The sequence below is a fragment of the Ips typographus genome, linkage group LG5, assembly GCF_016097725.1.
Source record: "Ips typographus isolate SLU linkage group LG5, UJ_Ityp_2.0, whole genome shotgun sequence".
Lineage (NCBI taxonomy): Eukaryota > Metazoa > Arthropoda > Insecta > Coleoptera > Curculionidae > Ips > Ips typographus.
In genome coordinates, this window is record NC_138426.1 from 2,759,822 (window position 1) to 2,775,437 (window position 15,616).

At 39.0% G+C, this 15,616-nt stretch overlaps 1 protein-coding gene across 1 annotated transcript in view; it reads left to right on the top strand.

Moving 5' to 3' along the window:
- The first annotated feature begins 214 nt into the window (after positions 1-214).
- The window catches only part of LOC145729235 (uncharacterized), a 37,386-nt gene continuing 21,984 nt past the window's right edge, over positions 215-15,616 (top strand). The window contains exons 1-4 of the mRNA XM_081979915.1: positions 215-1,239; positions 4,486-4,649; positions 8,857-8,989; positions 15,306-15,522. Of these exons, the coding sequence (XP_081836041.1) occupies positions 974-1,239; positions 4,486-4,649; positions 8,857-8,989; positions 15,306-15,522 (780 nt within the window). The 5' untranslated portion in view covers positions 215-973. The remainder of the gene's footprint in view (positions 1,240-4,485; positions 4,650-8,856; positions 8,990-15,305; positions 15,523-15,616) is intronic.

The window sequence follows — 15,616 nt, forward strand, 5'->3', positions numbered from 1 at the left end:
TGGTTATTAGCCAGAAACGTGAGCAAAAACAAAGCGTGCAAAAGCAAAAGTGATTTCAACAAAATTGTCATTCTTAACCCCACTTTTCTGTCTTTTTTCATTTTTTGTCTGTCCGAATTCAATTCACGGGTGACAGAGCCGAGATGCCACATCTACCCTCGCACGCCGCGTTGCCACATCGCGAAATGCACTCAACTCACAACAAGTTACATAAAGTGATACTTTTCGTAACTAGTTACGAAAAGTAAAACGTTTTGTCACTCTAATCAGTTTTGAAAAGTGTCACTTTATATGCCAAAATTAGAAAAACTAACTTTTACCCGTAAACATGAAAATAAACACACTTTTTTGGTAAACCATTAACGTTCAACAAGTGAAACCTCTCGATAGCATTTTCATTATTCGGAATGGCGGTGAACCTGACATAACACAGCTTTTCAATTTCACGAACACGCTTGCCAGAGAATTTGTCAAGTTGAAGTTATGCCTGCTATTAAAGCATAATTTTGGTTTAAAAATCAGTTTTGATGATTACATATCAAGGGCTGAAAGAAGAAGATTACTCCCGTTGTCAAAGTTTAAGATTTCTATACAAAGTCCTTATTTTAGCTCATGTTACGTACAACGTTTTACACATTAGTGATCTGTGGATGGACAGTTTTGAAAACTAAGTATTACTCATTTTTACTTTACCTACTAGAGACCAGGTCTTTCTAACTTTCCCACTCGTTGTTCTGAGAAACGGGAGTAAAGTTTCTAGTGCGTAAAGTAATTGTTTCTACCATGGAAACATTGTCCCATTTATCCGTGTGAAATCAGTTGAGTACCAAAACAAGCATAATAGAAATTAAAATCCAGATATTAACTTCCGTTCCATCAATATTCATATGTTTTGCTAACACAGCAACAAACTGAATTAATTCCACAACCTAAATAAGAATGTGAACCAAACAATCCACGCAACTTGATAAAAATGACTTTAAGAACATGCACGACACTATTAAGTGTGTTGTTATTAGTGAACATTTTTGCCACGTGTTGCAATTTAGATGAACCAATTGGCGATAAGGAAATTAGCATTGAAGAAGCTTTGCTGAAATCGGACATAGTGTTTCGTGGCCTTCAAAGACCTTTTAACGACTTTGAATCCAAAGAGCATATTAGTTACTTTGATGTAATTACGGTGTACAAGGGAGAAACGTATTTGAAGGAATGGAGAAAACTCAATAACTACTTTAGGTAAGTATCAGTTTGTACAGTTAGGGCGGAATTCAGAAGATGATCTTAAATTTACACTCAGCTCAGACTCAGTATTTGCTTATAGTTTACTCAAATTAGGGTTCCTGTTCTATGTACACCTTACTTTTGGTGTTTATTATTTAGTTTCAATGAGTTCCTAATCTAAGTGTGAGTGAATGTAAAAAACTATGAAAATAATATGTTATGTTAGAAAGGGAAGTAAAAATTGCTTCAATTTAACCTAATTTTAGCCACTGAAACCCAGGAAACGAAATACTAACGACAAATACAGATAACCGGAAGTTGATGTCAACTTGCTTATTTCAATTGAAACACCCTGTATATATTTTTGAAGAGTCCTATCGTTTTCAAATATTATATATCTACAACGGTTTTCGAGATATTGACGCTTGAAAAATGACACTATCTATTTTTTTGAAGCTTTTAGACTGTTTTGATATCTTTTTGGAGCATCTGGACTAGTTGAAGAGCATTTGGAATCTTTTAGACTTTTCGAGAAACTTCTAGAATGTTTTGAAAGGCTTCCGACTGTTTTAGAAGCATTTTGTTGTTTCTGCAGTGTTTTGAAATCTTTTTAGACTGCTTTAGGAACATTGAAGATTCTGGACTGCTTTTAAGGCATTTGAAACGTTGTAGACGGTTCTAGAAACTTTTAGAAACTTTTTAAACTGTTTTAAAGCATACGGAAGCTTTTAGACTGCCTTGAATTTTTTTAAATGCTTCTAGACTAGTTGAAGATCATTTGGAAGCCTTTAAAACGTTCTAAAAGCTTTTGGAAACTTCTAGACTGTTTTGGAAGACTTTCCACTGCTTGAGAAGCATTTTGGAGTTCCTGTAGTGTTTTTTTGTAATTCCAACCGTTTTTGAGATATTTTCCAAAAACTACTTTGATGCACTTTTTACCGAATATTAGTTCAATACTTTAACACCCTGTAGCTTGGCTATTTTTGGGAGTTCAGGGTGGCCCAACCACTCAAACCAATCGTTTTGAACTGCTCTTTTCAGTGGTGTTGAGCACAAAATTGTATCTAAAAAATTGTGAACAGGGTGAGCAAAAATATTGATTCACTAACAATTTTGTGCACACCCTGTATACAGGCAACTGTATTAAAGTTCAAACGTTGCGTAGTTTGATTTAGTGGTCCATTAGGAACAACTTTGCTCTCTTGTAGTTTTTATGTAAATCTAACCGTTTTCGAGATATTTTCCAAAAACTACTTTGATGCACTTTTTACCGAAAATTAGTTCAATACTTTAACACCCTGTAGCTTGGTTATTTTTGAGAGTTTAGGGTGGCTCAACCACTCAAATCAATCGTTTTAAACTGCTTTTTTCAGTGGTGTAGAGCAAAAAATTGTATCTAAAAAATTGTGTACAGGGTGAGCAAAAATAATGATCCACTAACAATTTTGTGCACACCCTGTATACAGGCAACTGTATTGAAGTTCAAACGTTGCGTAGTTTGGTTTAGTGGTCCATTAGGAACAATTTTTTGAACTCTTGTAGTTTTCTACGTAAATCTAACCGTTTTCGAAATATTTACTAAAAACCACTTTAATTCAGGCGGCAGTATAGTAGGCCAGGAAAAACCTTCATTTTGACAAAATTTTGGTGCATTTTTCCAAAAAATCTCGAATAACTTGATTATTTGAAACGTACCGTATAGACACATTAAATGATCGTAAGTGGCTAATGATTAGAGCTATCACGTGACGTTGGGCGGGCACCGCTAACTTGCCCCGTTTCGCCGCTAGAGGGCGTCAGACTTTATTACTTTTCTTCGGACATTTTTCTAAATATCTCGAAAACGGTTTGAGTTAGCAGTGTGAAATTTTTACCACGTATGCTCCTTAAAGCCCCCTATATAACAATAACGTTCATTAAAAATAACATTTTACCATACAACGCACCGGTCGACCTTTAACTAGATTTTTGACATTTTTAAAGGGGGTTATCATATAAATTTTTTGGAAAATTTTTGAATTTTGAAATTTGTCTTTGACTACCTTAGTTAGTTTAGGTTAATGGTAGAAATGTGACGTAAAGTGTCATTTGTCAAAATATAATTTTTAAGGGTGCCATGTCTTGAAAACTGTTAAAAATGTCCTAATTTCAAAGTCAGTGACCAAATGGCGGCAGTTACAGCAAAACGGGCACCAGAATCGTGTTCTCCATGCCATAATTAGTTTGCCTTTTCAGACTACTTTAGGAGCATTTAGAAAGTGTTTACATCTTAAAGAGCACTGAAGGTTCCAGACTGTTCTTTTAAGGCATCTAAAACCTTGTAGACCAGTCTAGAAACTTTAGGAAGCTGTTAAACTGTTCTAGAAGCATACGAAAGCTTTTAGACTGTATTAGAAATCTTTTGAGAGCTTCTATAGATAAGATTTGGAAGCTTTTCGACTGTTCTAAAAGCTTTTGGAGTAGAGAAGAAGAACATGCAAGCCGTTTTGCTCTATCTCATTCTGGTTAGGAGTTATGAAACTTGAAAACCTGGATATACTGGAAATAGGAGATGATACATTGACACATATGACACTCTGGCACTAAAGTATCGAAAACAATAACAAAATCTTAAAGATATTCCTAATTGTTTTGCAGATGATTGAACTATCTGCTCTGCTCACATTTAACTCATTCGCCACTCACTTATTAAAGACGTATCTCACTCAAAAGCAATTTGTTTTTGAATCATATTAGGTTCCCTTGAAGTTAGTTGAGTATGAGAAAAGTGATCATAAATGTTTAGGGACTTTTCTAAAGAGTCTAGAAGTTTAGTGAGTTTGTTAAAATAGAGTAGAGCAGTTGAACTAACTGTCGAACCCAACCTACAAATAAAACTGACTACATTATATATAATAACCGTTCTAGTTGATGATTTTTAACACAATTTAAGCCATTTCAAAACTCATTTTCCTTTTATTGTATTTCTTTGCCTTACAATTCTCTAACAGGTTTGTTAGTCCATCTTAGGTCCGAAAATAAAGACTAGGAATATAATCAACTTCAGAAGTTCTGCGGTTATCTAGACAAAGCACACGAATCCACAAAAGCGAAATATTTTGTACAAAAATCCAATTCAGGTCGACGTAAATCAACTACTTTAAAGCAAACAGTTGTCAACGCCCTGTATTCGCGTGAAAGAAATGGGTAAATTTTGTCGAAAATAAATAACCGACTATTCAATTTTCCGCCTGATTTATGGAAGACTAATTTATTTTTCAGAGAAATCAACGTGACGTTTCCTACGGGGAGCGGCGAATGCCTGACGGGAAACAAAGTGCCCAGGGAGTACGTCGTATTCGCGAATCTGATAGAAGACGAGATTCGTGCTGGATCGGTGGCTAAATGGGACGAAAATGCGGATCTCAGGGTCTGGAAATCGTTGGGTAAGACGCTTCGGCTTAAATGGAAATATAAATTACTTATCAAAAGCAAAAAAATGTTTCTTTTACTTTTATAAACGTTTTAAAATTGGAAGTAGTAGGATATTAGTAGATATTAGATTATAAGTAGTAAGGATGTGTGCCTATGTTTCATAGACTATGAAAAGGCATTTGACCGCGTACAACACAACAAACTGGTGCAGCCTCTCTATAGGCTTGATATAGACCAAAAGGACATTAGATGCATTGAAAACCTATATTGGAACCAAACAGCGCAAATCAAACTAGGCAATAATATGTCCAACGCCATACAGATTAGAAGGGGGGTACGACAGGGATGTGTGCTGTCTCCACTCCTATTCAACTTATATTCGGAAGCAATATTCCAAGAGGCCCTGGAAGACGTGGAACTGGGAATCAAAGTCAATGGAGTGTGGATCAACAACTTCCGCTATGCGGACGACACGGCCTTAATTGCTGATAACATACACGACCTACAACAACTGGTCAACAAGGTAGGAGAAGGCAAATCAATGGGCTTAAATATCAACCTAGAAACCTAAATATGTTTGGAAACTCCACCATAACATTTAACGCAAGGCCCATAGAAAGAGTAGATAAATTTAAATACTTGGGCATCTGGCTTTTCGAAGACTGGACATCAGACAAGGAAATAAAATGTCGCATTGAACAAGCTCGACAGGCATTCCTAGGTCTTCGAAGAGTGCTTATCAGTTCCGATTTTGACCTTAACCTAAGGCTCAGATTAACTAAATGCTACGTTTGGTCGGTGCTTCTCTACGGTATGGAAGGTTGGACATTGAAGGCGGCTGCAATCAACAAATTGGAGGCTTTCGAGATGTGGCTGTATCGCAGAATCCTGAAGATACCCTGGACGGCTAGACAAACGAAGCAGGTCTAAGACGAGTCAATAAACAACGTGAACTGTTTGAATCGATTAAGAAAAGAAAAACGGCATACCTGGGGCATATAATGCGAAACACGAAATATCAATTCTTACATCTATTGATTGAAGGCAAGATCGAAGGCCGGAGAGGGATCGGAAGGAAAAAAATGTCTTGGCTGCGAAATATCAGACAGTGGACAGGGCTGAACGATGTACAGTCGCTGATACACACCGCAAGAAATAAGAAATAAATGGAAAATGTTATCGCAAGCATCCATTAGTGGATACGCATTGGAAGAAGAAGAAGGATATTTTAGAAGAATTAATGAGGACTGTAAAGGTAAAAAAATGGTTATTCTAATTTCAAAGTCACTTCTCTACCTTACTAACCGTATTTGTAGCAGTACAACTACTAAGGCAAACAGCAAGTTGTGTTGCAAATCGAAAATAAAAAATCAACATTATTAGTTTTTCTACTAGAAAACATCAGGTTTTCATGGTGCAACAATGTGGGATGACCGAGAATGTGACTTAACAAACATTTTCTGCAAGCTACATGTACAATCCCAGCTAAAACCTTCTTGGCAGTTCAAACAAAGTTTAAGCTCCTTCAACGCAAGTCCAAACTCTTCTTCTTCTTCTCCTTTAAGTGACGTGTCCTCTTAGAACATTGGCGATCAGTTGCATGATCTTCACTTTGTCCACAACCCTAAAGAGGGTCTTGGTGTTTACTCTATACCAAGACTCTTGAGATGTTCTTCGGCGACCAGGATTACGCTTTAGTTCTATTTTTCCTTGAATAATGATGTGGAACAATTCATATTTCAGATGTATCATTGCTTGGGGAAAGTAGTACCTCTAAGGTGTTAAGTACCTCTCTTTGTTCACTAGAACCGCTTCATTCGTCATCCTGTACACGATATCCTCAGCATTCTTCGGTAGGTCCACATTTCGAAAGCCTCAATCCTCTTGCATCAGGCATATGCAGACGACATAGTTATTCTCTGTAACGGAACTAACGACAGGCTTCGCGGCGCTATAGCTAGGGCGCTGCGAATGGTCGGTATCTGGTGCGATCTAGTCGGGTTAAGAGTCAACTCGGCAAAAGCACAGCTTATGGTCTTCAGCAGAAAGCGTGACCAAGGAATACGACCAGAGATAATTCCCTCTGGTGATGGTGTAACACTAAACTACAGTCAGTCGATTAAGTACCTGGATGCTAAATTGTCATGGCGGGAGCACATAACCTGTGAAATCAGGAAAGCTTCGTTTGCACTGTGGACTTGCAGGAGGGCTTGTGGTGGCACATGGGTCCTACTGCGCCATAGTCAGACCTATACTAACATATGGGTGTGGAAAGAAGTGACGTGCGCACACAACTAGATAGGATAAGGTTCGCAAGCACTGTGATAACGGGAGGCATGAGAACTGCCCCCACGAGCACTTGAAGTGCTGCTCAACTTCGTGCCCTTGGACCTTTACATAAAAATGGAAGCCATAAAGACAGCATATAGGCTGCGCACTATGGATAAATTACAAGTTTGCACATATGGACACTCTTGTATATGGGATTGGACCACTGAACGGTGCCCAATACTTCTTATGAGTAGTGCCCATAGGCCTAGAAGGCTACAGCCCTCAAACTTCCTCAAGGTTGTCATTACCGAGAGGGAGGAGTGGGAGAATGGAGCTGTCCCGGGAGTCGTCCGTGATGGATCCAATTGGTTTACGGATGGATCCAGTAGATGGGGGCTGACGGGGGCAGGTCTGCGCTGAGACTGGCCAAATAGCGAAGCACTTTGCATTGGGTACACACGCTACTGTATTCCAGGCTGAGGTGCTTGCGATCTTGTATTGTGGGCTAGAACCACTTTCGGGCCCGCGACAGGAACTCAATTAGCATTTGTTCTGACAGCCGAGCAGTGCTGAGGTAGAGCATTCCAAATTGGCTCTGGAGTGCAAAACAACCCTGGAAAAGCTGGCCCAAAAAAGAACGACATACGTCTTGTGTGGGTTCCGGGAAATGAAGAGGAGGATCCACTAGCAAAACTGGGCACTCAGAGAGTACCTGTTGGTCTAGAGCCGACTGTGGGGATCGCCAATAGCAGCGTGATAGTCGCTAAAATCTTTAGCCCAGCAGCTGTTTCAAGAACGCTGGGACTTCGCCATAGGTATGAGGCAGGTCAAAGGACTCATCAGTGGCCCTTCAGTCAAAAATACGAAATACCTGCTGGAACTAAGCAGAGAGAACTTAAGGACGGTGACCGGCCTACTGACTGGCCACTGCCAGCTGAGACGGCATCAGGACTTGATGGGTATAACCGAGGATCCTACTTGTCGAGGATGCTTGGAAGAGGAAAGGTCGGCAGGACACAACTTAATGTGGCGTGTAGCCTTCACTCGTTCGCGGACAACATTTCTGGGACAATCCATAATGACGCCCAGGGCAATCAAGGAGCTAAGACCTAGCAGACTGGTTGGCTTTATATTAAGTCGACTAGACTGCTGTAGCTACCAACAACCGGGACGTGACGGACCCATACAGGAGGCCTATACGTTTCTCTAATCCTCTTGCATATTGCTTCAGTTCTTCTTCTTGGCAAGTATAAACAAAGCTTTTGTTTACAAAATCAAATTGTCTGTATGTTGACAATCTCCAGTCTGGTTTACCACCAGTTTTGAAATCCCTATTGGTCATTTGCAAAGATTCCGGACGCTTACCTTAGAAACAATATAAATCCGTCCAGAGTAGGCTAAACCTTCATAAATTTGGTTTCTTCTCACTTAAATGCGATATATTAAGCAATTGATCTTCTTCTTCTTATTCATATTTAAGATCTAGCGATCTGTTAGTTTTGCAGGTTCTTCTGGATCAGTTCCTGGGAGGTGGACTGCCAGCTGTCCTTCCATCTCTTAGGTGGTCTTCCGGGTGCTCTTTTCTTTATTGGTTTCCCTTCAAGTGGGATGCGTGGCAGTCTTCTCTCTTCCATTCTTCTCACGTGAGCGTACCAATGTCTTTTTCTTTGTCTCCCCCATCTTACGATGTCTTGCACCCCACATTGTTCTCTAATGTCAGTGTTCCTAATTCGGTCTATTCTTTTTTTCCCTATTATAGTCCTGAGCGTTTTCATTTCGGCTACTCGGAGTATTCCTTTCGTTTTGTTGGTTTCTATTCCGTATGTCATGATTGGCCTATATATATTGGCTTAAATAAGCTGTTCTATCAAATGCCGGTGTGTTTCTAGTATAGACAGATTCACTCTGTATGTTTAATTATTTAATAATTATTGATACTCCTTTCAGGTTGGAGCAAATGGAGTGATTGGTCATCATGCAGTGTATCGTGCTCTTCGGGTATCCAGCAACGTACCCGCCACTGTCTCCAAACCCAATGTTCAGGCTTTAACATTCAACAGAGATACTGCAATTTATTCAGGTGAGTTGGAATTTTCAATTCGATGTCAATTGGTAGCATTGAAACCAAGATTCTTGATTGCACCGCAATCCAGTTTCGTCTAACAAAATGAGATTTCAGATTTTCGTGACGGAAAAGCTTTACTGCTATGGTTATAATAGAAACCGGATAAATATAAGAACATAGCGCTTTTATATCGAGAATGGTAGTTTATCATGCAAAAGCTTCCGGAACTAATGTGAGTAAGGTAATTACGGAACTTTTAATGGTGGTCATCAGTCTTTTTCCTCTGTTTTAAAAGACAGCCTTTTTATAGCAAATCAATTCATCAATCCAAATAACTTAAAGATGTTGATGATGATGGATGGGTTTTAGGTCAAAGTTTGAATTTTAAATTTGGTTTGCTGACAGCTCAAACGAAACGCTAATTATGGATTAAACAGTTTATGTTTTAACTGTTTTGCTTGTAATGTTTGATATTTAAACAGCGATTAGGCAATCGTTGGGAATTAGCTTTAATGTTGTTTTCAGGACAAGTGATTAGTTATGGACTCATGTCACTGGACACCTTTGTGAATACCTACCTACCTACCCTACTTTCAGATGACACATTTCTACTATGGTATCACATTTTGCTTAAGTGACAGTGTTATAAAAATTAGTTTTTAATAACCTGGGCAAGCAATCATCTTCTTAATAATGTCCAGGTTGTGGAAACCGAAGATTCTATAAAAAGACAATCAAACAATAATACTTGAAATGTTTCTAGGAAAATATTCGATAAAGTTGCAGAAAATGCATTATAAAACCCAAAATCTTAAAAAAACCGACGATGAGACAAGGGCCAGGGAATATCAGAAAACTAACCATGACGATAAACCTGAAATGTCAGAGAATATCGCAAAAATGTTTTGTTAAAATGCAATGTCTTTTACAGGCCATATCCAACAGATTTCTTGAAAATCATAAAGATTGAATGATGATCTCTTCAACGAATTGCTTTCTGATGATTCTTTCAAAGATCTAGTGCTTCTAAACGTATAATTTATAGAGTTATTTTAAATAAAGCACTAACAAATCTCAAAAAATGTTCCAGAAGATTTCTAATACGTACAGTAAAAGATCACGTAAGATGCAGCAATGTCAAAGAGTTCTTTGGAAGATATAGGGCTTGATCGGACATATTCTATATAATTCCAGAACATCCCATTCAAAAGCCAACACCTTTAAAAGAGTAATTATGGCGGTAAACCGTAAATCCGGAAAATATCCGACTTGTAGTTGTTGTGGAACATCTGGTAACATCTGTATTTAACTGTATGATTTAGAAGGTATACCTAAATAGCGTTCCTAAGCGTAGAAACTAACTACTAGATAGATGCAGCAACAATCGGTTTTACACCATTCTGATACACTTTTCTGATGATTTTCATGTGCCTTGCCCGGTCCTCTCGGCGTTAACAATGACTCTGGTGAGCTTCTCTTCTACTTATGACTCCGTCTTCCTGCGAAGGTTGGAATCACTTCTCTTCAACTTATATTTTCTGAAGCCATCTTTTAGGAAGCCCTAGAAGAACGCAACGTAGGCGTTAAGGTGAATGGTGTATGGGTCAACAATATACGTTATGCGGACGACACAGTTCTAATTGCAGATAATATGGAGGATTTGCGGGATATGCTTGGGACTGTCGGGGAATGCAGTAAGAACATGGGCCTCAATATCAACACCAAGAAGACTAAATTCATGATAATTACTCGAAAGCTACAAGAATTTCGAAACTCAAGCCTCACATATGAGAAAGAGTAGACCGAGTACAGAAATTTAAATATCTAGGAACGTGGCTGTGTAAAAACTGGGAATCAAACACAGAAATCAGATCTCGAAACCAATACTGATTTCGATATTGGCTTGAGAATTAGATTTGTCAAATGCTATGTCTGGACAGTGTTGCTTTATGGCATGGAGGGATAGACACTGAAGGTGAGCACTATGAACAAACTGGAAGCATTCGAGATGTGGGTCTATAAGTCTAAGAAGAACCAACGATGAGGTCTTGAGAATAATCAATAAAGACCGCAAACTGTTCTACACCATTAAACGTCGAAAAACAGCATACCTGAGGCATAATTGAGGGGACGATTGAGGGAAAGGCAGGAAAAAGATGTCATGGCTCCGCAACGTTAGGCAGTGGACAGGACTGAGGACAATGCAAGAACTAATGCATACCATACGTAATAAGGAAGATTGGACAAATGTGATCGCAAATATCCATTAATGGACACGCAGCAGAAGAAGAAGAAGCTGTTTATATCGGTTAGTTTTAACAAATAAGCCAGACCTGATTGCTTTTGTGATAGTTGTGTGTTCACGTTTACTACTTGGTACAACCTAATAGTTTTAAAATTTGTTTTTCTCTAAATTTGTTCTCTCCCGTTTATCTTAATTGTTTCGTGCCTCAGTGATAACAACTTTATTTTATCGCCGGTAGTATAAATCGCAGTCGCGGTTTTCCGGTTGTCAGTGTCTTCCTGCTTCCGGTAATCTTGGGCCTGCTCGTTCATGGCTCGCAGTTTAATTATTGAAATGTGAATGTATTGTAGGAGAGATGTTATGCAAGCTTTTGCTTTTTCTGTTAAAATTTAAACAAGCGACATTAAATACGGTAAAGTTTGGATCTGATGATTCCAATAACGGCATTTTGAAATATATTTTGGGAGCAAATTCCCAAACAAACCAAAATTTATATGTTTATTTCGGTTGATATGGAAGAAATGCAGGTGACATAACCAGTTTGTTGTTACCTACATCTAATATACAATGTATGTTTCGTAAAATAAAGGTTGTTTCGGAATGAGAGACGCGGCGAATGAGAAGGATAGGCCTTTTCCGCGGTGGAGGTTCTGGGGCGAGGAGCTCACCAGCGGAGAAGGGTGCGAGGAGTTGGGTGGATGCGACTGTGAGTGAGTGATGAATGGGAGTAGGAGTAGTTGCAGACGATGGAAAAGCAGTGTCTTCTTCTTCCATTTTCACGGTATGGGAAGGGGGTAAGAATTGCTCAGGGTAGGGATAAGAAAAACTACATTAGACACACAGGTTGTCTGTTGGTAGTCGAGCTGCTCCAGAGCCCTAGCCTGCACAAAGTGCTGGAGATGGTTAGAGACAGAATTGGGACACTGACGGAGAGAGAGTTTAAATTTGCATTGCAATGAGTCAGCGGTCACGGTTAACAGGACAGAAAAGAGCGGACCAGGGTGCGTATTCTTGAAACGAGGGAAGTGAATTTCCAAGAGAAAGTCCTGTAGAATGTGACCGGAACCCGCCATTATCAGCTTTTTCTGTCACATTCTATCAAAACTTCTCTTGAAAATTCCATTCCCTTCTTTCAAGAATTAGGTCGCCGAGATAGATGTTGGAAAGAGCGGACTATGAAGGAGAACGGAAGTGGTACAATAGAAGCGGGAGTGGGTATTGAGTGAATGGCAGAAGGGGTGTATATGAGGGTTTACAAGATAAACCAGTTACTGATGGAGCATGGCAACCTGTCCTCGTACCTACAGAGATTTGGGATCAAAGAGAGTGCAGAGGGAGGTCCGCGTGTAGAGTGGATGAGGAGACGACGGAGCATGTGAAGGATGTGTATATTGAGGGGGTTAAGAGAGGTTAAGGAAGAGATGAGGGAAAACGGAGTATCAAGGAGGGAACTAAGACTGAGAAGGGTAGGAAGGGTGGACGTATAACCAGGCTGGATAGGATCGAATATCCTGTGGAAGAAAAACAGTGTAGAACCCAACACCTAGTTGGTAGGTCATTTACATAGTAATATGACCGATGACCGTGGTTTGGGACCCACGATAAACTGGAGGTCCCATCCAGATTGACCAAGCAGCGAAAAAAAAGTAATGTAAAAATAATTACCAACCAAGAGAATACCCAAGTCTTCATAGTAGCTTTTGGGTGAGTCATTATTTGAGTTCAATTTCTGTATGAATCTATTCTGTCAGAAGAAATACTGGCAGATTGTATCAAAAATAATTTCCGGCTTTTAAAAACAGTATTTGACAACTACAAAAGCAGGCATAGGATTTAGACCGAAGAAAAGGTTCCAAAGGTTTTCGAAAGAGAGGAAGTTCAAAAATTCCTATCTGAAACGCCCAATAGTGTATATTTAATGATAAATAGTCGCAACATTTTTTGGAATAGCAGGATCTTGTCGCAGGGAGGACCTCATGAAGCTTACCTTAGATGATATTGAAGATCCATTTTACAAGAAAATTTGTGATTTGATGATTCTGATACAAGGTCTACAAAAAATATAAATTACGTCCGGACAATACTACACATTGCCGCTTCTTCGTAGCATACCAGGATGGCAAACATACGAAACAATACTAGCAGTAAATACCTTTGGCAAAATGCCATGCAAAATAGCATTCAGGATCCTGAAATGTACACCGGCCATTGTTTTCGTAGATCTTTAGCTACAATGCTGGCGAACTCTGAATCCAATAGTTGCGGAGTCGTACATTGAAGATTCCATCGCTAGTAAAAAGAAGATTGCAGAAAATATACTCCAAAAACCTACAAGCAGTAAATCCCTATCAATACAGCCAGATGACCATTCCAATAGTCTTAATTCAACTTCGGTAGCTTCACAAGATTCTACAATTCATTCTACAGACATGGGCCAAACTGCAATCAAACAACATTTCCAGTTTGTCCGAGAGCAAACTGAAATGGATTCTGCAGTAAAGGTACAATTGTTAAGCGAATCACTCTCGGGACTAGGTCGTTCCGAAGGTCTCCGTTCCTGAACCGGAAAAAAAAAAAAATAAATTTTTTTTTTTTTATTCTTCTATAACTCCGTCGTCAAGCATCCTGTCCACTAATTCCTGCACTTCCTGTTGTTTGGCTATTGGTAGTCTCCTAGGTGGTTGTCGAATCGGTTGTGCATTGCCGGTGTTAATTCGGTGTTTTACAATGGTAGTTTTTCCCATATTGTTCGGTGTTCCAAATATGCTACCATGGTCCAAAATCAGTTTCCGAGCCTTCTTCAGTTGTGGTGTTGACAGATGTTTCCAGGTCTTTTCAAGTTCATTTAAGAGCTTGTTTTCCCCCAACTGCTCCTCCTGTTCTGGTAACCCATCGCAATTGGTTATTTTGACTACAAACTTTTATCTATTCGCATAATTATATCATCTAAACTTTCTCGAGAGTGATTTTCTTGATTTTTATCCATTCTTTGATTTAAGTTAAATTGAAGAAAAATGAAAATCAAAAAGAATTTACAAAAAACTGATCTTTATAACCCAAAGGGATGCCAAGTTATTTTTCCAAGGGGAAATAACTAAACCTAACTATAATTACCTACCGCGAATCTAACTTAATTTACTATCTAATTTCTAACACAGGCGACTGTTTGGAAATCAATAATCACTACTGTAATTAAATTTACATCCTGTCCAACAATCCCTAAATAGATTAAACAACTTATCTACTACTTACAGTCTCTGAAATTGTTAATTTAGGCTCAGGTTCACTGTTTAAATTGAAAGAGTCCCTCCTATGTGTCAGTCACAATGACGGACCTCTCCTCATCTGCTTTCTTTGGCCCCACTGTCGGTATCGTCGTGTACCGGTGTGTAGTACTTCAGATCTCGGCCTATCCTGTTCACCTCAAACCGATCGTCCAAAACTTCTCATTTGACGCCAGCACTGGTTTAGGATTAGGGCACAGCCAAAGTATTGTCCAAAAAAAACAAGCAGGGAAGAAAAACCAAATTCACCACGCGATAACTCGTCAACCGTATTATCGTTTCCGCGTTTTTCTTCGGTTTTCAGCTCAAAATTCGCGACTAAATCGTATTCTAAAGTAATGACATCAATCTCAAGTCAACAATTGACAATCCTCTACCTTTTTTTTTTTACCTGAATCACCCTAGCATCCCTTATATTTTTTTAATTTACGCACACAGAAAAAAAGAAAAAACAAATCTTAAAAAGAATGGATATTTTTAAGACACAATGTGCTACTCAAAAAACATTAACAGTGTTTCTTAATTAAGATTACACTTTTAATCGTCTTTGCAAACAGAGACTCTCATTTTTGTAAATTAATTTTTGTTCAATTTAATGAAAATTGATACTCGTAAGGAAAATGTTGTACCTAACACATGCGGAAAGCGTCTTTCCCGCCCTTTAACTGCTTAACTGAATTCGGGCAAACTGCAGTCTCGTGCTGGAAAGTATCACTTTCCGCACTTGTTAGGTAAATAACTATTGTTGCACGAATTGTTCCCAAAAATAGTTAATTTTATTACAACCAAACTTTTTTTTCAGTTGCAACGAAACAGTAACCCCGCTGAACATAAAAGAAAGCCAATTCTTTCACCCTTCGAGGGAACTTTGGCAACCAGTGCCCGACAGGGCGACAGCATGGCGTCTAACACCGAATTCTTATATTTGGATTCCGGCTGCCCTCCTTTTTCCTAGCGAAGAATGCCATCGCATTTCGAAGGAATTCTCCTTGGCGGTGACAATGCGCATCCCGCATAATGTGAGTAGTGTGAACCGTTCTATTATATTTGCTCTATTTCGCTAAAAGACATTCTTGGAAATCCGGACATTAGAAAATCGTGAAAGCTAGATCC